Below are 24799 nucleotides of genomic sequence, written 5' to 3' on the forward strand. Positions count from 1 at the left end.
TAAAACCCCCGTGGGGAAACCCTGCGGCGTCCGTAGTTTTCGAGGAAGGGGCACTGGGGTGCACGTTGGGGCGGGCACCCCTCGCGGCTGGACTTGTGTCCCCCAGGGCTGGCAGCAAGCCCTGCACCCCAGCGAAGTGCAGCCCCTGGGGAGGGGTCCAGCCCCCCCCCGACACTTGTGCCCACAGCACACACACCACCCACGGCTCTGCTCGCTCCAAAGGGAAAAACCAACCCCAAAGCTGGCACTCGGGGTGCTCAGCCACCCTGCTGCCACTGCTGCACCCACGTACAGCCCCCAGGGAGGAGAAAAAAGGCCTTTAGAGTGCGGCCAGAAGCGCCTCCAGCCAGCAAACCCAACGGCAAGAGCCCTGCGGGCTGGCAGTGGCACGCAGAGCGCGGGGTTGGCAGCTGAGCCGCTCTCCCTGCCCACAGTCCATTAATCTGAGCAGAGGCCAAGGATCGGGCGGCAGGATTATTCTCTTTCCCGGAGCCGAGGCCCAGCTGTGGGGGATTAATGCAGGGGGTTATGTAAAGGCGAGGGGGGCTGGCACCCACCAGCGCTCAGCCTCAGCCCCCAGCCCACCCCGCGTGCACAGCGGAGCAGGATGGGGACATCCCCAATCCATGAAACGGTGCCAGCTCACGCACCAGCCAAGAAAGAGCGCGGGCACTTGGGATGCTCTGGACCACAGTGTCCTTCCCTGCCGCAGTGCTCAGGACCCCCGGCGTGGAGCAGGGGCTGTTCCTCAGCTCAGCGCGGGGGCAGACAGAGGCACCTTGGGGCAGGGGAGCTGCAGGAGCCTCGGTCACAGGATGGAGCTTGGGGACCTCGGCGCTGGCAGCCACCGGGCAGCGACAGATGGTCCCACGCTCCAGGAGACAGCGCCTGCTACGCAGCTCCCTCCGGCTTGATCCAAATCCAAGCCCCAGAGTGAGATTTTCATGCTGATGGACTGCAGCAGGAATCCAGGGTGTAAAACCAGGTCACGGAGCCCCAGTGGCGGGCAGGGATGGGCTGGCCCAGCTTGGTTACCTAACTCCAGCTTCCCTCTGCATCCTCCCTTCTCCTGTTCATCACCTGCCTGCAGCAGGACAGGATGGCATCAGCACCTCGGGGCAGAGTCGCATCTGGCTCAGCCGTCAAAGCATGACCAGGACACCTGAATTCCTTTCCAAAAAAGGGGGTTCTGCCTTTGGGAAGTCACACAAAGGGCTGTGAAATAATCCCAGTGTCTTGCGTAACCTCAACCACCACAAGAAAAGCAGGGCACCATTTACAAACAATGCAAAAGAGGATTTATTGAAACCATTTCAGTTTAGACCAAGTCCTATAGGGCACAAATTGCAATAAGTTAAAGAACCAAACCAAACAGTTTTAGTGTTAAAAAACACACTTACACATAACACAGTGATATCTGCCATCATCACCCATCTGAGTTGTTGAATCAAGGCACAATGTCATTCATTAAATACTGCAAAAAAAAAACCAATTACACACAGAAGTAAGCTGGAAAAAGGACTTGTGTTGTTAAGAAGGTGTTGGTTTGGCACTGATGCGTTTAATTGAGCTGCCACAGGGAAATCTGCATTTCCAAAGTATCTGGAAACATTAATGGACAACTTAAAGCCAAAAAAAGCCCCCAAAAGACGAAAATCCAGCCCTCCTGAAGGAACATTCAGCGTGCCTACGGGAAATGTCAGGTCTGGGTAGGAATCAATAGAAGGAGAGAGCCGAGGTGCTGTGATGGTGGTGAGAATACAGCCCGGGCACCCCGCTGCCTGGCAGGAGAATTTCAGTGGGATATAGGCTGTATCCCACCACCCTCACGCTCCCGACTCTGCCCCAGCTGGATGAAGGACAGGCTGAATCCGGGCCTCCCAAGCTGGGTTCTGCAGCGCTGGCACAGCCCTGCTCTCTGCACCGCTGGGGCTGCTGGGCTTCAGGTCTTCACTGCGCTGAGCAAAGAGGCAACCTAAGCTAGGGGACACGGCCGGGGAGCCTCCTCACATCCCCAGACACCCTCAGAAACAGCTTGGAAAGAGGAACAGAGGAGGATACCCACCATTTCCAGCTACTGGGCCAGCTGGAAGCCAGAGGTAAGCATCCAGGCAGAACATGACTGCTGCTGCTGCTGCGCATTTTGCCACAAGGCTGGGAGAGGTGACGTTGTGGGCACGGGCAGGGGTTAATGCAGCTGCCCCGCAGCACACTGTCACGAGGGAAGAACCACTGGTTGTGACTACACAACCCGGCCTAAGCTCCTCATCCTACAGTATTTCCACACACGTGCCGATGTGAGACTAGGCAAGGGAAGAGGCACTGGCCAAAGCCCCTCTGCAAACCTCAAGAGAGTTTATTTTTAGGGGTGTGGTTTTTATCCGCCTTCCTCTCAGCAGCCAGAGGGACACCCAGCACCTACAAAGCTCATGTCTCAATGCGCCGCTGTGGGGACTGCAGCTTCCACGACTGAGCAACCGATTCAAACCATTTTCCAGGCTTCACACTCTGTTTCTACAGCCTGTGCAGGAACATGGCAGAGCAAACACACCATGCTACTGAAGTCTCCAGGGGAGACATCATCTTCCTGCACCAACCTGTCCCATTTCCTCGGGCTGGGCAGAGAGATCAGTGCCCGAGGATCCTCACTTAGCACTACTTCAACTCCAAGGGCAGGGAAGAAGCACAGAGTTCCCTCTGGAGCTGTGCTACAAAGTGAGCTCGTGTTGTTCCCCCCGCACACGCCTGCACCACCTCCTGGCAGAGGGGACAGTACATAGTAAAGGCTCCTTAGCAGCTGAGTGAGTATTTGCAGGGCAGCTGGCATTGCCATTGGGCTACAGGGCTCCCCAGAGCGGCAAACCCAGCTCCCAAGCAAGCTTAAAGTGCAATTCTACTCTGAAAAAACGCCCTAGATCCCCTGGCACCTCAAAACCAGCAGGAGAGGTGGTGTCTGTGCCGTCAGGAACCAGCCAGCCTGGACTTAGGGTGGTTTTCATATCACCAATAATCAGACTCGAGACAGGGAAGAACACTGATGCATCAATCAGTGGGGAGAGCAGCTCCCTGTCTGTCACCAACACTGCACAGCCTGGCTGGAAAAGAAGCCGTGGAGACAGGCACAGGTAGGCTTGTGACAGCAGAGCAGGGCACAGGGGACTGTCCTTAGGAGAAAAGGCCATTTTCTAAGTAGAATGAGACTTTAACCTGCGCTCTGCTGACCTGGGGACACCTCAACACATCATCGGCCACAGCTGGGCTCCATCACTGCGCACACCCCACAACTCCCAGAGCCGGGGCCCAAAACCAGGGAGGGAATTGCAAATCGACCTGTAGCCAAAGGGCTAAATCAGAAAGGAAACCATCCACCACACGCCGAAGCTTCACTTCTCACGCAAGCGCCCAAGAAACAATCAACTCCCACACCCCCAGCAAGCACGTGTTTTCCTCCAGACACAGGCTGAGCCACCACAGCTCTGCGGGCAAAGAAGAATCGAGGGGAAAGCCCTCTTCTCTGAGCTGACAAAACTTCAGTGGTGGCCAAGCACTGAAGTCCCATCAGCTCTGAGGACAGATTCACTGGCAGCTGCCCCCACGGCTTGGGTGTCCCCAGAAGCTGGGGATGCTTCCCCGCCAGCCACACTTTGGTTTGTGGATCGAGAAAGGCAGCTTCCCATTTGAATCCGTGGTCTGGGTTTACTAAGAGCACGGCTGCGGAGGAGAGGAGAATCTTGGAGATGCTGGGGCCAAGGCAGGCTCTCCCCCTTCCTTCAGCAAGCTCACACTCGACTGTGGAATCGCATCCTGTAGAGGCGGTCCCGGACATACTGATCCTTGTCCACAGCCACCTGGCTCAGCCAGATCACCCTGCTCTCGGCAACATCCTCCTTCAGCTTCCGCTTCATCAGAGACACCAATGCCGGCTCCTCGCTGGGTTGAGGACCCCTCAACAGCACGTAGCAGGCGTGACGGCTCCGCTCAAACAGCGCGGCTGTAACGCAGAGCACAGGGAACAGCCCAGGGTAAGGTCTCCATCCTCAGACTGGCCACCAGACTCAACAGAGAGTCCAGGAGGTCCCAGAAGACCAGTGTCCTCCTGTACCTCCTCACAGGAAGGCTGGCAGGAGAGGACTTACCATTGAATGCAATTATTTCGTCTGTGTTATTGCGGAGCTCCAACAGGACGTTAGTGTAGGAAGGATGGAAAAGGTACAGCTTCTGGAGAGGAGCTCTGGATCTCTGGAACCAACAGGACATGGACCCACACGTTATCCCGGAGGACACACCACCACCAGGCTCAACTGTTACCCACGCTCGACAGAATAGATCCAGTCAGATACTTGTCTGCGTCTGCCCAACTCAGCCTGTCTGATGCCACCAGTCCCAGCGCTGGGATTTTGCTTACTTCTCGGTGCTCTCCTCCCCGCCCCAGGCTTCCCACAAACAGCAGGCCTGTCTACTATGTAAAGCAGACAGGTTTTTGCCTTAGGGCTGGTAGAATTAGCGAGGAAAGCACAGGAAGCTCAGCTGGTGCCTGGGCATCTTCCAGGACACAACCCGTCACTAACGCTGCCAGCTACGGCCCCAGAGTGCTCTGTTAGGCAGCTGAACTCTGCATCCAGGCTGCCAGCGACTGCCCTGGTGCAGAGGATATTCACGCAGCCATGGGAGATCACAGTGTGCCGTACTGCTGTGGGAGGCTCCAGGCAAAACAGCAGCAGCTTCAGAGGTGCCGCACCAGCAGCCTCTCGCTTTGCCTAAGGCATGGGACCAAGGCCAGGCTCTGGACAACCCAGACCAGGTTCACAAATCATAGAATCACAGAATGCTTTGGGTTGAAAGAGATCTTCACAGGTCATACAGTCCAGCCCTCACTCCCTGTAGGAACAGGGACATCTTTAACCAGATCAGGTTGCTCAGAGCCCCATCCAACTTGACCTTGAATGTTTCTAGGGATGGGACCTCCACCACCTCCCTGGGCAACTCGTGCCAATACCTCATCAGCCTCACTGTAAAAAAATCTCCTCCTAATATCCAGTCTAAATCTCCCCTCCTTAGTTTAAAACCATTACTCCTTGTCCTGTCACAAAAGGCCTTGCTAAAAAGTCCCTCCTCAGCTTTCCTGAAGCCCCTTTCAGTACTGGGAGGCTGCTCTAAGGTCTCCTGGGAGCCTTCTCTTCTCCAGGCTGAACAACCCGAACTCTCTCAGCCTGTGCTCGTATGGGAGGTGCTCCAGCCCTCAGATCATCTTTGTGGCCCTTATAAAGCCCTTTTCTCTACGTGGCCAGGCTGAGGACAACAGAAGATCTTGGTGCCACCACCAGCTGCTAACATGGACACTGCTATGGACCGTGAGGACTCAGTACAGACCAGGTCACACGTAGAGATCTGCCTACGGACACTGCTATGGACTGTAAGGACTCAGTACAGACCAGGTCACACGTAGAGATCTGCCTGCCTTCTAGCAGACCAGACTGGTCAGCAGCCCTACGCCCAGTGCAAGAGGCTGCAGCGTTAGTGGCACAGACACAAGCGACTGAACACTGGGAAAGGGGGTAGCTCTGCCCAACTCTGTCTCAAGGTCTGGAGAACAGCAAGCATCCAGCAGCACTACTCACCGTTGCATTTCCTGGCTCCTGGTAGTCACCCCAGATGAGGAAGGTGGACCGGTGATCAGCAGTAGAAAGAGTGGCTGGCCCAGGGCTATCTGGTCTTGAGTTCAGCTTCAGGTCCCACTGGACTGTTCCAGATCCACTATCAACAATCATAACCTAGCAGGGAAGAAGGAAACGGAACTCATACCAAAGAGCTCTAACAAGCCAGGAGAGAGAAGTCAAGTCAGCTGTCTCTACCCCACGCTGTCTACAGGAACAAGTATCTGACACATGGGAAGACGAGGAAATACTTGAAGCTGAGCATCACAGAGCTGTGAGACCTGGGTGGGCCACATTAAAGTCACAAGTTTTGCAGCTATTTCAAGGAGTTCAAAGCTTTGTCACTGAAACCTCTTGCTGAGAAGAGAATTAAAAGCACCTGAGCTGGCTTCAATAACCTGTTGAAAGAGACCTTTCCCCGGCCTAAAGCTTTCTAAAATCAGTCAAAGGGAAGACATCCCATCAGCTGCTCTTGACTCAATGCCTGCTTGAGGCTGAGATATGCAGAAAAAAAGGAAGTAAAAAGAAAGGGCGTACAAACCTTCTTTCTGTTGGGTCCAATTTCACTCTCAAGAACAATGGCAAGAACATCAGGTCTGTAGTAGCCCAGCAGCGGCTCACTAAGGGAGAGAGAGAGAAGGGACAGATTAGAATACACCCTGGTGGCCGGGGCATAGCTCGTTCTGTCAGAGCAGTCTCTGTCCCCGAGCAGCTCTCCTGGTAAAAGACTTGACTGCTATGTTTGGTCAGCCTCCTACTACAGGATCATAGAACCACTGAGGCTGGAAAAGACCTCAAAGCTCATCCAGTCCAACCGTCAGCCCAACTCCACCATGCCGTGTCCTGAAGTGCCACATCTACATGTTTTTTAACCCCTCCAGGGTTGGAGACTCCCCCCATTGCCCTGGGCAGCCTCTGCCAAGGCTTTACCACTCCTTCAGTAAAGAAATTTTTCCTAATATCCAATCTAAACCATCCCTGGCACAACTTGAGGCCACTTCCTCTCGCCCTACCACTTGCTACTTGGGAGCAGAGCCCAGTACCCACCTCATTCCAACCTCCTTTCCAGGAGCTGCAGAGAGCAATGAGGTCTCCCCTCAGCCTCCTCTTCTCTCAGGCTAAACAGCCCCAGGTCCCTCAGCCGCTCCCACAACCCCTGTTCTCCAGACCTTTCCCCAGCTCCGTTCCCTTCTCCAGATGCGCTCCTGCTCCTCAAGGTCCTTCTTGGAGTGAAGGTCTCAAAACTGAACCCAGGATTCGAGGTGCATCCTCACCAGTGCCAATGCAGGGGGACAATCCCTGCTCTGCTCCTGCTGGCCACCCCGTGGATGATCCCAGCCAGGATGATGGTGGCCTTCTTGGACAACTGGGCAGGCATTCAGCCAGCTGGTGACCAGCACCCCTAGCGCTGAGCCCAGTCCCCCGCCAGCCATATCACAGCAGGCACAGAATGAAGAATCAAAGCTTTGGGCTCCTCTGTTTTGAAGTGGTGCCCGACATTTGCCAGCAGAGGACACATAACACAATAAGCATCATCCAGAAATGATCACAGAGCAGGATCTTAGGTTTCAAATGAATTAAAAAAAAATAGCATCTGCCAGGACACGGCAGATTCTCTGATTCTATGCTGCTGAGAGCCTGGAAATGCCTCATGCAACCCACATCAGAAACGCTACCTTAAAATTTGGGACACGTTGAGGGTCCACAAAGTCTGAAGATTTTGTGCATTGATCAGCGTAGCCATCTCTGAGTTTACAAGCAGGATGTTCTCCCGTGATCGCCCAGGAATTTTTGCCAGGTAACGAATGTCTCCAGAGCTGAACAAGGACAGAGGAATGATTATGCTTTCTAGACTGTATATGGTTTTATTGTGATGTTTTGGTTTTTTCCCTGCAGGGTAAATGCAAACAGGAAACCCTGGGCTGCTTTCCCCCCTGTCCTGTGAAACCCTGACCAGGTCATCAACACTAGCCTCCCCTGCCCCAGCTTTTTCCTAGTCCAAAAGCCACGTAGCCAGGAAAGAACAAAGCAACACGAGGCCATCCTGTCAGGAACACGGGTACCCTCCCATCCACCAGCAACCAAGACGCGATCTCACACCTGAGGAGGGAGAAGCGGTGTGTGGTGCGGTCAACGTTCCTCTCCCACTGAGGATCTTGCTCAAGGCTAGGAAGCTTAATTTCCATCCCAGTTGCTGCAGTGTACAGATCTTTCAGGGAATATGCATAGAGAGTGTTTTCTGTTCAGAAAAAGCAAGAATAAGGGAGATAAGTTATCCTGCCCTTTCTCTGAACCCTCTGATTTTCCAGATCTGGCATATCAGCTATATTTTTAGGGCTTGCATCATAGAGTTGTAGTGGTATTTTGAGACTCAAGCCTGCCTTTGAATGCTTTTAACGTCTTATCTGTTCATAATCCAAGTGTTCCACAGTAATCACTTGCTATAAATGACTACTTAAACCTTACATTCTCACAATTTTTCAAACGAAATTACTACAATATGTAACAAACCTCGCTTGAAGCAGAAGCCCCCCCTTCTCTAGGCCTTGAACAGCTCTTTGGCTAGGTGAAAGCACGACACAGCTTTTAAGAGAGCAAAACACTTTCAGACAACTGTTTAGTGCTCCTGATTTCACAGTTATAACCGCTCCTTCAGACTGAATTCATGAACAGAACCGTACCTGTATAGAAAAGGAAGTAGAAGGAGGAGCCCAGGTTCAGCATGATATAGCGAGCTTTCCCATCCACGCTCAGGCTTCCGGGGGAGCCAATCTGTTTGCCATTTTTTCCTGAATGGATGAAGGTCTTAATCTATGCAGGCAAGGGATTAAAAAACAAAAAAGGTCAAAGCTGCATCGCGCTGTTACTGCTCCTACTCAAGTGCTTTCCAAACCTTCTGAGCAGCTGGTTCTGAACAGCAGCTGAATGGAAACAGCACAGGCTTGGCTGAAATGTCTCTCCATGGTTTTGGAGGTGTGGGCCCAAGTTAGATGATCCCTCTGCTGTGAATACTTTTGCAAGTTTGAAAACCTCTTCCAGCACAGTCACTTGCCCTTGAGATTTTACTGCCTCTGCCAACCACCTCCCCAGCAGGCTGAGACCACCAAAGAGCAAGCCCCAGCTCTGCTGAGGACAGTGAAGGTCAATTCGAGCCTACTGAGCAGTGACAACGATGGAGAGGACCTAAAGGCAGAACAAAAGCAGCAAATGGACTCAAGGGAAACTTGGCTTCACATGGTAGCTCTGCTAAATATTTTAAGTGTCCTAATGTACTCCTCCTAAGGCTGACATTAGTCCAAGGGATAAAAGAGCTGACAGGTTTCTCTATATTCTTTGTGCAGGGTAACAGAATCCACTAAAAACACTTCACCCAGGAGAATAAAGGCTAAAATCAGGATCAGATTAAAATGTCTGGGCAATAGTCACGGTCTGGGGAGAGCAGTGCACTCTAGGGAAAAGAGGAACATCAGACCGAGAGAAACAGCCTCCATCAGAGATGCTGACTCAGCCAAGAACCCTTCCCGCTTCCATGACAGGGAAAGACTAGGAAAGAGGAGGGAATTCGCTGCTCTCAAAGTGAATCTGGAGAGTCTGGCAGGTGAATAAGGGATAGAGATTCCTGGGAGAATGAAGAGCATAGCTTGAGCGGGAGAGGAAGGCATCCACTGAGCTGTTCCCAGCCTCCCGCACTGGGAGGAGACACATACCAGCTCTTGCAGATCAGCCTCACCTGTACTGGCAAGCACTGGTTCAGTGCTGCCCTGGGACAGAACAGCCAAAGGCGAGTAAGAACACACACCACCTTACTCACGGCACTGTCTAACACCTCCATGCGCTGCTACAGGCGATATATCCTGAAAAAACACCATATTTTCCTGGACATACTTGTGCTGAAGCTTGCAGCAGGTAGGGGTCAATAAGACTCTGGGAGAAAGCTGCCGTCTAAACCCCTTGCACACAGCCCTTTCCCCACAGACTGCTCAGAGCTCTGCCATTTCAGCAAACAGCAGTATAACGTAATGTTCAACTGCAGTCCTTGTTAGCAACAAAGCTAATTTACTTGGGTTCCGAATCTCCCTCCCGACAGCCTTTTCCCAAGCTGCCGAGCTCCACTCAAGCTCCCTACATTTTGTGTGATTTCTCAAAAAAGAACGTGTTTTTACTTAAGTTGACAGAGCGCTTGCCAAGTCCGGAGGGAGGAAGGGATTTCATACCAAGATAGCTAGAGAGGTTAAATGGAAAACAAATCAAAAGGCAGCCTCGCAGAACAGAGACTACATTCAAACATTTTTTTGGCTGCCTAAGATTAAAAAAACCCATAAAAGCCTTGAGATAACTGGGGGAGCAAAAGCAAGGAGGAAAGAAAACAGAAGAGAAACGTAGGAGTAGGAGAGGATAGAATTTCTGATGACTCTAGCAACAACGTCGCAGAGAGCAAAACCCTATTTGCTTAAGGAGTGCTGTGGTATGAGGACACGGAGCTGCCACTGCTCCCATCAGACTCCCAGGGAACCTTAACTTCTGTGTGCTTTTAACAGGACAGATGTGCATGCAGATGAGGCTGTATTACTCAACCGTGGATGCAGATGTATTAGTATAAAACCACTTTTAATTATGTGACTACACAGGAAAAGCAATATTGGAACAGAGCTAACACAACAAGCTGCTATCTCACTGCATGAGCCCGATTAGAATTAACCAGCACAGCGACACTAGGAGAGTGCTGTGCAAAACAGACCACAGGCAGAGAGATATGAAAGCTATCAGAAAAGGGCAATGGTGGTACAAAAGCACTGGCTGTCAGCTGTGCTTTGATCTAAGAGCCAAATCTGTCAGGGTTCGTTCACTTCCACTCCTCTGAGCAAAGTCTCAGAAAACTGCAAGCTCATCTCACCTCGGCTCACTCCACACGCAGTCCAGGAACAGGCAGTGAGGAGCGCAGACTGAAAAGGGGGAGGGATTCCTGGCCAGCTTTTTTCTTTTCTTTTCCATCATAAACCACTTGCATTGATTTGGGACTGCATCTCTGCAAGGTGGGAAAGAACCTACCCCAAACCCACAGACAGCAGAGGCCTCTGGACACTTCCTCTTAGACCACATGATGGAAGTAAATAACATTCCTGGCATGCCCTGTGGCCTGGCCACCGGGTTCATCACAGCTTCAGAGTGACATACCTTATCTCCTGCAGCAATAAAGATTATCAGGTCCTGAACTCCATCACTATCCACATCTGGGATCACTGACACGGGAGTCAGCACAGTATAATTAGCTCCAAAGTCACTGGACTGTCTCCACTGAACCTCCCCTAGAAGACAGAGGTATTGGGAAACATTCACTCAAATGCACTTTAGGTTGAAAGGCTTTTAACGTCCCTGGCTCCTCCAAGTACTCGGCAGTAACCAGCCACTTACAGCCCATCAGCACCACAAGCTGATCTCATTTATGCTCATGGTGGGGTACTTCATTTCATTTCAAATGAGTCCCAGTATCCACAATTTCAACTTATATTGGAAAAGAATTCTAGCTGCCTGCACAAATGCACCCCGATATCCTGGGCATGAATCAACGCACAGGGCACAAGGTGCCTTAGGTTAGCAAGCTTTCCCGCATGTTGATGGCATAGAGAATCCTTTTTTTGTGATCTAAAACCTCAGTGCTGTGTGCTTCACTCTGCGCAGATGTTTTAAGACCATAAAGCAGCCAAATTCTGATCATAGCGTTGCGGTTTCTCCTAATAAAACCTTTTTTGCTGCAACTTGCCTCCCGCAGATGCTCCACGCTGGCGTGCAACTCAGTTCACATCCCACCTCTCCCTTTGAAGAACACACACAGAGCGCGCCCAAACTTGCCTGTAAATGGAGGTAGCTCTGCTTTGGGTTTTAAAACACAGTATGCGGGGTGAGTTTCTCTTCAACAGCTCCAGGCCAGTCGAATGGCTCTGCTCCACACACTGCCCAGAGCTGCTGGCCGCTTTCCAGTCGCTGCCCAGTGGAATTTGCAGTGGAATTTCGAGAAGGGGGGAGATCACTAGGGAGTTACTTTTTAAGGAAGACTTAAGTGACTAATCAGGTGTTCAGAGGGGAAACACCTACCCTCCCCTTTGGACAGTATCATACACAGCAATTATCATTTCAGGAATGCAAGTAATCATCTGTTCTTTGTCAATTGTACTGAAGGCCAAGGAATTACCACCTGACCTGTCTGTAACACTTTCAGGCAGGCTGTATTTCCAGTAGGATTCCTCCAAAGCTTTTACTGAAACATGGAAAAAAATAGTTGGATTTGTTACTATGACAACAGATGTGACGTAGCAGAGTGCCCCTAGGAAATCATCAGAAGGCAAAGAGTTTTACCCCCAAAGAAAACAAGCAGGCAAAGGAAGGAGGGAACTTAAGTTTTAAATAACTATATCCTAGCTTCAGCGCAGTCCAAAGCTACATCAGTAAGACCAGGCTGATGAAATTCACATTTCACTGCGTGCGGTTCTAATCTCTGCTGGTTAGACAGTGGATATAGTTTTGGAGGAAGCATCTTACTCTCTTAGAAGAGCCGTCTGACTTAATAGAAACAGGTAACAGTGAGGGATTCAACACAAAGGAGCTGAGAAACTTTCACAATCTAACACAACCCCCAAAGAGCACAACCTGTAAATCCAGTCCCACCTTGCTCCATCAATGGGAGATGGGACTATTCTGTCTGACATCTCGAGTGCTACGGTGCTTCCTCAAACCCTGAGGTCACAGCAGAAACACGGCAACAGAAGCCAAGATGGAGATTAGACAAGTGCCTAGATAGCAAATCTGGATGAAAGGGGCGGGGTTTTTTTTTGGTCCAGAAGTAACAATAAAATTAGGACTTAGATGACTGAGTTTGGCCCTCGCTTCAAGCAGCCGCAGAGGACACAAAGCAGGATGGCTTGCTTCAGGCAGGATGAGGCCCAGACACACATCCAAAGACTGAACTCCCAGTCTGCGGCTCACAAGCTATCGGAGCTAAAGGCAGGTCTCTTCTATGGAGCAGTGCCAGACCCCTCTTCTGTGCTCTTTCCCACTTCTTTACTAAACACTCGCAAGCTCCTGGCATCCACTGTTCAGTGGATATGAAGAAGTATCCTCTTTTGGTTTTTCTGAACCTAGCACTTGATAAAAGAACCATGGAGTAATGCAGAATCATGTCAGGAAATCACAATTCCCTGTTCTTCTACTTATCATTCATAATTGTATAGATTTGTTTCTCCCTGACCCACATTCCCCAGGCTGGAGTTCTCCTTTATTTAGGGATTTCTTGCACAGAAGCAATTTCACACATCTGATCATTGTGGTCCCTTTCTGCCACGTCCCCTAGGAGACCAGAACTGCTCACAGGACTCACAATGCAGGCTGCTGCGGGATAAGGTGAAGAGAGAAGGTGTAACAAAACACCTACTCCTGCTCTCTTCCTCGAGACTCTGCTTGCGGCCCTGGCAGAGATGGAATACGCAGGTACAGAGACTTTTGCTTTGACCTGGAACAGCTAATCTTAAGCTCCTGCGTCCCAGTTTTCTTGTCAGATAAACGTGCAGGAATGTCAGATGTCCCACACAAACAGAAGCATCCAACCCTTCTCCTTCCTTCTTGTTTGCTCAGGTTACTTATTCTGGCAATGAAGAAAGCAAGATTTAACACAACTCAAATTGATAGAGAAGCACTAACTTTATCAGCATTTAAAGATCAAAAGCACACCAGACACTTTCAGACGATAATCTGCCTACCGCTCCTCCAATCTTCCTAGCACAGAGGCTGGGCGGCCTGAAAGCCCTGGAATCTCACCAATCCTCCACAACGATGAATCATTAACAGCTAGAGATTGTTCTGACTACCGCTTTTAGCACAACGTGATATAAGTCAGACTTTGCCACTTTAAATACATTTAGCCTATTTAAATACATTTTACTCTGCTCTGCCCTCCTAACCCCCAGTAAAACTCAACAATGCTAAGAAATACCTCTTAACCTACTTAATAGGAAAAAGGTATCAAATACATCAAGTTCTGGGCTATTCATTTTTCTGTCTGAAGTGATTTTTCATCTCTTGCTTTTAATTTATCTATGGAAGGTTTTCTTACTGTATTGTTGCTGTGACCAGTGGCTTAGCCTGGTTCCTTCTCTCCATGCTTGTGCTATTTCTTTACAGCTGCCTCAAGTTACGTGCCTTTGGCTCAGCACTCACCTTTCTACACTTCAACCTAAGAGCAATGACTTCATTAATAGCCTATAAATAAGCTACACTACAGCCTATTGGGGAGGGAAACAGGGCTAAGAGATCTCAGCTGGTACAGAAGCTTTCCAGCTCTGTACCACACTTCCAACCAGACTGGAAATTAAAAGCTACACTAGATTTTCCTCACATTCCTTAGAGCTACACCTCTTGCTATTCCTCCCTCCCAATTCTCGCTAAATAGGGTGTGAGGGGATCAATACCAGATATAGAGGATGGGATTCTAGGCATGTTTCCAAGGGAGAACCTTTGATACAGTGGAAATGTATTTCCATTTTGCATCAGCAAGGAAGCTTCAAGGTGCAATAGACAGATGGTCACTACCCTCTTCCTAGAGAAGTACAGGCACTCTTTACCCTCACCTGTGTTAGACATGATGATGATGAATTTCTCCATCTGTGAGTTCAGAAATTAAAGAGGGCTTTCCAGAGGAACCAGGCAAAATCCTGGACTACTGAAATTGGTGAGTCCTAAGTGCTCTCTCTGATGACTTTAAAGTCATAAATCCCTAACTCCCCACCTCCTCCTGCCACTACAAGCACTCACATCAAACAGCTGAGAAACATTGCGGGTTTGTGTCCAATTCCTCAGAGTATAAAGTAGCATTCACAGCGAGTGACCGCTCCTCTGGTTTCAAAAGCTGTTGAGAAGTTGTTCTTATAATATAGCAGCTGGCACAAACCACAACAACAGAGTTCAGCCTTTGGAACAGAAAGGCTGAGAGAACAGGCACTTCCCAACGGCCCAGTGAATAGCTCTGGCAAGGTTTTCAGGAGAATAAATACCCTGCACCCATTGTTCGTGTACCAGCAAGTTATGTCACGCTGACATCCCCAGCCTGTGAGGGCTGAAGGTTATTGGGTAAGGAAAGCCAGCAGCGCCATGGCAGCAGCGCTCTGCTCTTCGCTCACCTCTCCGCAGGTCAACTGCCGTAAGCGATGCCGGCTTCCCCACAACCAGGCAGCCCGGTGTGTCAGCCCCCCCGAGCTGCTTGATGCCACACTCCATCCACTCAACCTCCTCAGCAGCGGGGCTCTCCCAAAGCACTCTGCCGTTCGTGCCGGACACAGCAACAATGAAAGCACACGGCGATGGCAGACCTGAAAAGAAGAGATGTCAGAGGGAGCGCTGGCAACTGGTCCCTTTGCTGTTCTGCACCACCCAAGAGCTGGGACTCATCCCATCCCCTTCCCCACCCAGCTAGCCTGGTTTTGCTCTCCCAGACCCCCAGCAGCCTCTCTAATTACAACTAAAAGAGAAATAACAGCCCTTTCACTACAAAGTTCTCTGAATCAGCTACCTTCATCCAAGCAGGATCTGTTGAAGCTGCTGCTGCTGCCATTTCCAGCCTTGAAAGCGAAGATGACATCTTGTACTTTGTCTTCGTTCGCATCTTCTATAGCGAGGAACTGGTAGGCCACTGTAAAAGAGACCAGGAGCCAGGCACTGGTGAGGGTGCCACAACCAGCAGCAGAGCGAGCCGGAGCAAAGCACAAATTCCTAGAGATCTACTCACTGCCTCCATCTCTGACAGCACAACATCAGGACAAATTGGCTTTTGTATTAAAAAAAACATCTCCATGAGTACCAAGAACTGGAAGTTAGTGCCAAAGGATTTTCTAACTTTGCTGTCCCCCAGAGGATTTGCTTTTTTTAAAGCCGAACAGCCAGAACTTGAACTATATTAAACAAAGAACAACTCTGGACTTGGTTTGGGGTTGCTGTTCCCAAAATACAGAAAAATCCAAACAAACCCCATGAAACCCAGCCCCAGACATTCCATCTTTCTCACTCTCAGCTAAAAGTAGCCTCTTCAGCCCAGAGCAGCAGAACTTGAGATTTCTGCATTAGCACACAAAGCTCAGTTCTTGTCAGTGGGCACTATCTCTTCATTTACAGCATAACTAGCACACACCCACTGCATGAGATTAAAGAACAGCTCTTACAGAAGCAAATCTGAGCTACCAGGGAGCAGGAACCAGGCTAAATACCTGAAAGGGGCCTACAAGAAAGCTGGGGAGGGGCTGTTCACAAAGGCCTGTAGTGACAGGACAAGGAGGAATGGGTATAAACTGAAGAGGGGCAGATCTAGGCTGGACATAAGGAAGAATTTCTTCACCATGAGAGTGGTGAGGGACTGGAACAGGTTGCCCAGGGAAGCTGTGTCTGCCCCATCCCTGGAGGTGTTCAAAGCCAGGTTGGATGGGGCTTGGGCAGCCTGAGCCAGTGGGAGGAGTCCCTGCCCGTGGCAGGGGGTTGGAACTAGATGACCTTTAAGGTTCCTTCCAACCCAAACTATTCTATCATTCTACGATTCTAAAGCGCCAACTAAAGCAACTATAAATTTGTACAATTTATGAAAGAATCAAGATTCGACTCCTCCCTTTCCTGTGGGCCACAAAGAATAGTTAGAAAGTCATACTAGCAGACAGAGAACACCCAGTTGTTCCCAAACCTCAGCTCAAAGTTCAAGGGAACATTTCACAGCCCAAACTTCAACAAAGATTTATTTCCAGATAACCTTCCCCATTTTTTTTCCCGTAATCAAGGGCAGTCTGCTACCTTGTTAGCGCTTCAGAGCAGCATCTAATTTCTCCCTTAGATCCTGTAAACACCTCCTGGAAGGCCACTCCAATTATGACGGGCCACTGCTTAACCAGGTCAGGTATTCACAGCTCTCGCTCCCAAAGGCAGTATCCCTGCAGACCTGGCTCCAGATTGCACTTAGGTAGAGCTCCACAATCACAATTTCTGGCACGTAAAGGAAAAGGACTGTTGGTAAGTATTTATTCTGTCACAGCAAGCTCACCTGTGTTGTCGTAGTCTCGGAACCATGTTCTTTCTGAAACTGGCCTCTCTGGGCAAGGAATGATGAACGAGAAAGCAAAGACAATTATCAGACACAGAAATAACGAGATGAAGAAGGCGGCAGTGCGCCACCGGGACAGCCGAGACAGTCGTGATGACTGCTTGCTGATAATTCTTCTCTCCACAGAGTTTTCATGGTTCTCTTGAGCTTTTACATCCTCTGTCTTCAGAGGGTGAATCTCAGCTTCCGAGTCTTTGTTATCCATTGCAGCTCATTCCTCGGTATTCAGACACACTTTTCCCCCTTCACCTGCAGCAACAAAAAGAACAGTTAAAACAGAGTTTGAGTACATTAAAAATGACAAAATATTCTGTTACTATCTAATATTCACATTGGAAACATTTAACGGGAGGTGAGAAAATCGGTGTGTTGTCAGTGCTGGATACAAGGCACTGTTGGTACCAAAGGTCTCCCACACGGAGCAATGGGGAGAGATCATGGGATGCAGGAATAGCACTACTCCTTCAGAGGAGAAAATCAGCTCTGCTTGACCTGGACAAAGAAGGCTCCAGCCTCTACACTGGATGGACTGACCGGTCTGTAGTGCTCCCCTGAGGAAAACACACCAAACGCTTCTTTCTGCTGCAAAGGCTTCTTGCCACCTCCTGCCTACGTCAGTCCTACTCCCAGCCGGAGAGGTGAAAGGAAACACTTGTGACCTTTACATCCCAACGTAAGGCTGCTCCCTACTGTAATGAGCACTTGAGCTTCCCCAGGAGAGCAAGAGAGAAACAAACACCAGCGTATTCTGTATAGGAACAAACCGAAGCTATTCAACACCACCTCAGATGAGAAAGCAGTTGAGAAGTTGGGCAACCCAGCCCTGCAGAAGGCAAGAGGGTGATTACTGTCCTCCTCGGAGGAAAAAGAAGGCAGGAGTTGAGAGTAAAACCAGGCAAATTTGATTTCATCAGGATGGAAGAACAACTAGCAACTGCTATTTTAGTTTCTCCTGCTATAAATCTTGAGCTACAGCTACAATAACAGAGGGCTTATGTGCTAAATTGTTATTAAAAGGGGGAAAAAAAGCCCTAGTGGGTTGCAGAAGGCTGTAACTTATTACCCACACAACAAACACCAACATTCCATACAGTTTCTCTGATAGTTCTTCTTTAAAAAAATAGTATAAAAGAAGAAATAAAGACTAACGCATTCCAGTAGCCTTGGAAAAAGCTGCATGACAGTGTCATAAAAAGTTATATCAGAGCAAATAAACATGACAGCTGAGCCAATTTTCCATGACCATGCCCCAGCAGTCACGTGCCTGGATTGTCCACTGGAGCAATTTACTTCCCCAGCAGAAAATAGCTTCAACTCAGCACTGGCACACAATGCAGAGAGCTAAGGCTTTCAACTCCAACAACAGCGGGGTGCGTTACATCTCACGTTTCGCTGTTACACCTCATGTTTCATGCCCAAGTTCATTTCCAGGTTGGAAAAAACACAAGATCAGAGTCACCCTTGGGAGGCCAGGCTCTTTCAGGCAGCAGTGGCACGGCTGAAGGTCTCACCACCTCAGGGTTGTCCCTGTTCCACTACAGGGAAGAGCTGTAGACATCCCTTCTGGGTACAAACCACAAGGGAAAGGAATGAGAGCAAAGCAGGGGCTGAGGGAACAGCCGGGCACACAGCTGCCCATCTCCTAGCAAACCTCAGCTGGACTCACAAGTCTGGAGTTAGGAAGCTCTTTCTCCAGTGCATTTACTCTAAAATAGCACATTGAGTACAAGTTCTCGCCCCAGACAATTTAATTTAAGCTACACAATACCATGCAAATGCAATTAAATCAATAATGTAGGAGTCGTATGTTATCCCAAAGACCTTACTCTGAAGACCTCATCTGCCCTTCACATCAGCCTACCACCAACACCAGAGACACTTCCGCAGGCCAGCTGTTTCCAGAACAAACTGACAAGGATAGAAAAGCTCCAGATAGAAAGGGGATGAAAAGGAAGAGTCGAGCATTCAGGCTTCCCCTGACCTGGTCATCACGCTGGCGAGCTAAGCGTCACTCTGTTACTGGACCTGGCCTAGTGCCTGCCCCTGGCAGGTTCAAGGTACACGGCTCCAGGCACCGCCTGAGCAAATGATTTACCAGAGCGGAGCAAGCCCTGCTGCAGTGATGGGGGACGGTGGCAGGAACGGGTGACGTGACCTCCCTTGTGACCAGGGAGATGGTCTGTGCAGCTCTGGCGTGTCCGGCTCCAGCAGCAGGGAGAGGTGGATCTTCTTGAATGCCGTGGTAGCCAGTGGCCATGACCTGGGCTGCGAGAGAGCTCAAGCACAACCCCACCGGCCTCTCCAGCGGAGCCCTCTGCAGCCGGGAACAGCAAGACTTCCTGAGAAGATCCAAATCCAAACTCAGGCTTCTCCTGCCTCGGTCCAAAAGGGACACCATCTTAACACTGTGTAGAAGGCATATTTTTATGACTCACTACAGATCACACCGCCGTCATCCAGACTGGGATGAGAACAATAAAAAAAAGTGGTAATTATCCGGACAGCCCCAGCAATTCCCCTTCTTTTGCAGCAACGACCCTGGGAGCCACCCATTACAAAGAGCTCTCAATGCCTTTCAAGCAATTCTTTCTCTTTTCTTTCAGGGTTTGAATAATGCCCTTTGCGTCCCTGCCAGAGCAGAGGCAGTGCCAGAACAACTAGTGCAGCGGTCAGGGGCAGAGCATCAAACAATGCGGGAAATCCCAGCGCCCGCAGTTGTCAGGGTAGGTGCTGGCAGCGTGTGAAACGGTCTGGGTGCAGAATGACAAAGAACTCTGGTAATCAGTTTAATTGAAGACAAGCAGAAAATGATAGCGTGCATTTCAGATGACTTTACTGTCCTCTAGCAGCCAGCATTTTGTCTCCTGCCGGTAGAGGATACAAAATAATTCACCGGGAAGTTTGATGCATCCAGGCACCTCGCAAGTGAACAGACAGCGACAGGATCCTGTGCCGCAGCATTATTAAATCAGCTGCGTGTGCTAGATCCTGCAGCCTGCACTGGCTCTGCTTGGAGACAGGAGGCCTCACCAGGAGAAAGTGTGAGAAAAAGACTTCAGAGAAAAGGAAATAATTAGAAAAACTGCATGGGACAGACCTGAACTGAACCCACACAGCCCCAGGCACGTTGCAGCATGGCCAGGATCTGCACCTCCTGCATGCTTCCCTCGCTCCGCCAGCTTTAAAGGCTCCTCGCCCCCAGCAGTGGGACAAGCTAGGAGCACCCCCTGATCAAAGCCAAGGAGGAACCAATGCCCTCCCCTGTCCCACAGCAACAGCGTTCCAGACAAGCACACAGTTCTCAGCTTTACTCACCTTCACAGGGCACCGACTCTGCTCTTCTCCCTAAGCAGCAGCGCAAATTTACAGACCTGATCTGAATCAAACCAGTGAAACTCGTGCAGCAAGGGGTGAGAGCCAAGCCGCAGCTAAACCCAAGAGACAAACTATCATTACCCGTCAGCTAGAACTGCCTGGTGAGCACAGAGCAACTGGTGACAGAAACCACTGAAGTATGGGTGCGATGGAAGGTTTAGCTCATTTTCCACCCATAAAACACCAAACCACAGCATTTGCAGTCACACCAGGCACCGCTTGTTCCTGGAAAATTCCTAGCAATAGATCATAACTCAGGTCTGATGTTCAAAGTGTTTATATCTTCCACAGAATGATGAAATCAAGCTCCGACTGGCCATGTTAGGAACCCAAATACAGCTTTCGGGGTTTTGTTTCTGCTTTGTTTTGTTGTTTTATTTTGATTTAAACTCATCACAAGTTTCCTTCCCATCAGACAGAAACTGCTGAAGCCCCAAGCTGCAATCAGTGACGACAAAACAGCTTCCAGGTTTTGCTCTGAGCAGCATGCAACATTCCCTTCCCGCTTGTCTCCCACGAGCAGACTGTTCAGTTCTGATCCCACATATCACGCTGCGGCGAAGCCAACAGTCACCTGCTGCAACATCAAGACATGGTTGTTCATTTTTCCCCTTTTCTGCAGTCCCGCTGCATCAGCATCCAGCCACAAGGAAATAAGTGTAAGATTTCCCTCACATGCGGAGATTTTCCTTTCCGAACACACTCAGACTGCCCTGCGCACACCAGCTTACAGTTTTGCTGGATCACCTGCAGCTCCCAACTCCTTCTCGATATAAAGTCGCAGCCATGGGCTGGTGAGGACAACTGCACTGTGAAATTATTCCCTTCCAAGGCTGGCGTCCCTCTGCTCCTGCTCGCACCCTCACGGCCTTTCTAAGGACAGTTTGTAACCCACACCCCACCAAAGACAATGCAGGCACCTGGCTCAGCGAAACGCCCACGTCCTGCTGCTACAGCTGTCCTTCCCCTCCCCTCGCTCCTGCTATTCTGCCTCTGTTCACACAGGTCTCTTCAAAGCACCAGCTGCTTCTGAAAGGCCACTTAACCCTCGGGTGCAGAGACACGCATGCCACTGGGCACTGACAGCAAGTGAATCAGAAATTCCTCCAGAGCACAAACAAATGTCACCTCTGCATGTGATACATCGTCATCTATTGGAGAAAAGTACTAAGTACTCTTTTTCAGGGCAGTTTTCACTGCAGTAGAGGTTCAAGTAGAGAAATTCAGTCGTTTTAGTGAAGAGCAAAACACGATCCAGTACTTTTCCAAGAGAGCGATGGGAAGAGCAAAACTCTCTGATGAAGAAAAATATCAAAGCTGCATGGAACTCATTATAGTTTAGGCCAGTAATACCGACCAAGCAGCAGAAACACATGCCACTGATCATCCCAGTCCTTACTCTGGCTGGACCCAAGCTGCTCACCTTCACCAAGCGCTGTGGACCCCTTGTGTCAGTAGCAGCCAGCAAACTGCTGAACCTCTCACATCAGAGACATCCCCACCTCATCCGTGGCCTCCCTGCTCGCATCAGAAGCGCAACAGCCTCTCCACACCGCCAGACATTTTATGCAACAGATGCTTTGGAGAGACTGTAACCCTTTAGGACAGGCTGTGGTCATAGGCTTGTTCAGTCTGGAGAAGAGAAGGCTCCAGGGAGACCTTAGAGCAGCTTCCAGTACCAAAAGAGGCTCCAGGAAAGCTGGGGAGGGGCTCTTTACCAGGGAGTGCAGGGAGAGGACAAGGGGGAACAGTTTTAAGCCGAAAGAAGGGAGATTTAGATGAGAGGAAGAAATGTTTTCCTGGCCCAGGAAATGCCCAGAGCTGTCGTGGCTGTTTCATCCCTACAGGTGTTCAAAGCCAAGCTGGATGGGGCTTTCAGCAGGTGTCCCTGTCCATGGCAGGGGGTTGGAACTGGATGGGCTTTGAGGTCCTATCCAACCTAAACCATTCTATGATTTAATGTAGATTTATTAAAAAGACAAAAACTACGTTTTTTCAAGTGGGTCACTTGTTCCAAAGGTCACAAAATTCATTGGGTCCTTCCTATGGAGCCTAGCGAGGTTTTACAGCAGAATGAAACGACACCCTTCCTCCAGCTGCTGTGGTCCTTGTTGGCTCTCTCCAGCAACCTCTCTTCTCACTTCCTCCCCCTCAAAACACAGCAAAGATCACTCAGAGGCCATCCCACCTGCGCACCCAGCACCCTGCAGAGCCTCTCAACGCCCAGGCTCCACAGGCAGCACCTCAAAGGGGGCCCAGCTCAGCCCTGCCATGCGGGAGGGCAGCCTGCCCCTCTGCCTGAAGACTCCCAGCAAGTTTTTGTTTTCCAAAACCAAACAAGGGGTGGAAATGAGGTTGGAATTTAGCACATTAAAGCGGTATTTTTTTCCTTTACGCAAGGAACATTCTCATCCATGCCCACAGACCAGCCCTGTGGCTTGCTGAGGGGGAGAGGAATGAGCGTGCAAGGCCTCCCCCATGCCCTCCGGGCTCTGCAGAGATGAGGGGGTTGGGAATTTCCCTTTGACTGAAACACAGACTGGTGCTCACAAACATCGTGTGAGTGTCTCCCACTGCTCCCACACACCTGTCAGCCCCATGGGATAAATGAGATCCAATCAAAGTGAGGACAAAAGCACCCAGCTGCCTCAGCAGTGCCCCAGGCTTTGCCAAAATGGATCGCATTCTTTCCAAGGCTTCTGGAGGTGGTTTGAGGCAACTTCTCAAGCCGCCAAGGCTGGGCAACGAGACCCCTGATGTCAGGGCCAGAAGTTTCATGTCCAAGCAGTGCTGCCCACCAGCCCAGACATACGCTGGGATTGGGACGCACTGGTAGGAGTCTTACCCCTGCACAGGCCCTCACCCTGCCCGCCGCTCTGCTGGGGCCACAGCTCAGCCTCCAGCCCTATCTGCCTGCCACTCTCCCAAGGCCCCATTCCACTCCTCCCGCCGCTCTCCTGGGTTCCCATCCCACTCCTCCCGCCGCTCTCCTGGGTTCCCATCCCACTCCTCCCGCCGCTCTCCCGGGTTCCCATCCCACTCCTCCCGTCGCTCTCCCGGGTTCCCATTCCATCCCTGCCTCTGCTCTCCCGGGATCCCATCCCATCCCTGCCTCCGCTGTCCCGGGTTCCCATCCCATCCCATCCCATCCCTGCCTCCGCTCTCCCGGGTTTCCATCCCATCCCTGCCTCTCCTCTCCCGGGTTTCCATCCCATCCCTGCCTCTCCCCTCCCGGGTTTCCACCCCATCCCTGCCTCCGCCCTCCCGCGTTTCGATCCCATCCCTGCCTCTGCTCTCCCGGGTTCCCATCCCATCCCTCCCGCTGCTCTCCCGGGACCCCATCCCGTTCCTCCCCCGCCCTCCCAGGTCCCCATCCCCTCCCACCCCGGCCCTCCGGGTCCCCTCCCCGCTCGGCTCAGCACTCACCGCCTCCGCCACTTCCGCCTCCATACCCCGGCGCCCCGCCGGAAGTGACGTCAGGGCGCAGCGCCCGCTTCCGGCCCGCGCAGGGCGCGAGGTGGTGATGGCGGCGAAGAACGAGCCCGGGCAGCGCTGGGAGCCACAAACACAGATCTTTAATGCGCTCAGACCGCGAGAGAACAGCACAGTCACGTACGGGCGCCGCCCCGCGCCCCCCGCACCCGCGGGGGTTACAGAAACAACGTCAAACCGCGGGATCCCGGGTCAAACCGGACGGGGAACGGGACCGCATGCACTAAGAAGGACGAACAGCTAGGGGGCGCCGCCACGGACCCAACCCCGAACTGGCTTTCCCGGAGCCTGGAGGGACCCCCACGCCGCATGGGCGGCCTGGGAACAGCGGGACGGGCTCCCTCCCGCTTCCGCCGCCTGGAGAACGTTGGGCTGGAGCTGTCTGTAATTAAAGATGCTCGCCCCGGCGAGCTAACGAGCACTCGGTGAGGCTCGGGCCCCACCGGCAGAGAGTGCTTTACTCACACGATTCCCACAGAAAACGGATCCTGGGGGTCTGGGCTGTGGCCGTCCTCCCCTTGCGGGAAATAAACCTAGTCACAAATAAGCGAGTTACAATATGCAAATTCCTCTCACTGGTGCTGGGACACAGCTGGTGCCTCGGGCCCCGGAGGGACAGGCTGAGACAGGTGACCGCTTTCCTCACCCTGCCCCTGCGTTTTGCTCTATCTCGAGTCACCTCTGCCGTGTTCTCCCTGCCTGGCCGTTAAAAACACACCTCAGGGCTTTTATGGCAAGTCAGAAGGCTCCACGGAAGAAGCTCTGACTCCAGAGCTCACAGTGAACAGGCAGACTGGCTGTCGCTGTACTCCTCCCTGGAAGAAACCTGCCCAGATTTGTTATCTGTTCTGTAACGGTTCTAAAAACCCAGACTTGAGCCCATCTCAGAAACGTGCTCCAGCAGATCTGCCCATCCTCACAAAGACAAATGGCTTTTGAAATGGGCAGATCAGGGCCACGCTTTGTCTGAGTTGGAGGTGTGAGGCAGCTCTCCAGTGCTGCAGACATAAAAACGAGGTGGCTAAGCGCTAAAAGGGGGAAAAAAAATAAAACCACTTTTGAGTTTTTTTAACATATATAAAGAGAAGGAAAAAACTTAATGGAGAACCAGTGCGACTGGTGCACTCACAAAGGGTCAGGAAGATTTTTTGGA

At 51.0% G+C, this 24799-nt stretch overlaps 1 protein-coding gene across 1 annotated transcript; it reads right to left on the reverse strand.

Moving 5' to 3' along the window:
* Positions 1-1293: 1293 nt before the first annotated feature.
* Positions 1294-24761, reverse strand: FAM234A (family with sequence similarity 234 member A). The gene is made up of 12 exons (XM_009569014.2): positions 23581-24761; positions 16720-17028; positions 15211-15330; positions 14822-15010; positions 10830-10960; positions 8336-8465; positions 7755-7893; positions 7331-7471; positions 6196-6274; positions 5619-5771; positions 4137-4239; positions 1294-3991 (listed from the first exon to the last, which is right to left on the reverse strand). Exons 2-12 carry the CDS (start codon positions 16982-16984, stop codon positions 3780-3782), a joined length of 1662 nt encoding a protein of 553 aa, XP_009567309.2. The 5' UTR covers positions 16985-17028; positions 23581-24761; the 3' UTR covers positions 1294-3779.
* Between the last annotated feature and the right edge of the window lie 38 nt (positions 24762-24799).

This window comes from Cuculus canorus, chromosome 15 (genome assembly GCF_017976375.1).
Source record: "Cuculus canorus isolate bCucCan1 chromosome 15, bCucCan1.pri, whole genome shotgun sequence".
NCBI lineage: Eukaryota > Metazoa > Chordata > Aves > Cuculiformes > Cuculidae > Cuculus > Cuculus canorus.

Excerpts from the sequence above, each read along its gene's own strand:
- FAM234A (XM_009569014.2), bottom strand. The coding sequence starts at position 16,984 with ATGGATAACAAAGACTCGGAAGCTGAGATTCACCCTCTGAAGACAGAG. Across the intron at positions 10,961-14,821 it reads GGCAGTTGACCTGCGGAGAG|GGGAGGTTCAGTGGAGACAG; the intron begins GTGAGCGAAGAG and ends TCTGTCTTCTAG. Across the intron at positions 8,466-10,829 it reads TTATTGCTGCAGGAGATAAG|ATTAAGACCTTCATCCATTC; the intron begins GTATGTCACTCT and ends TTGCCTGCATAG.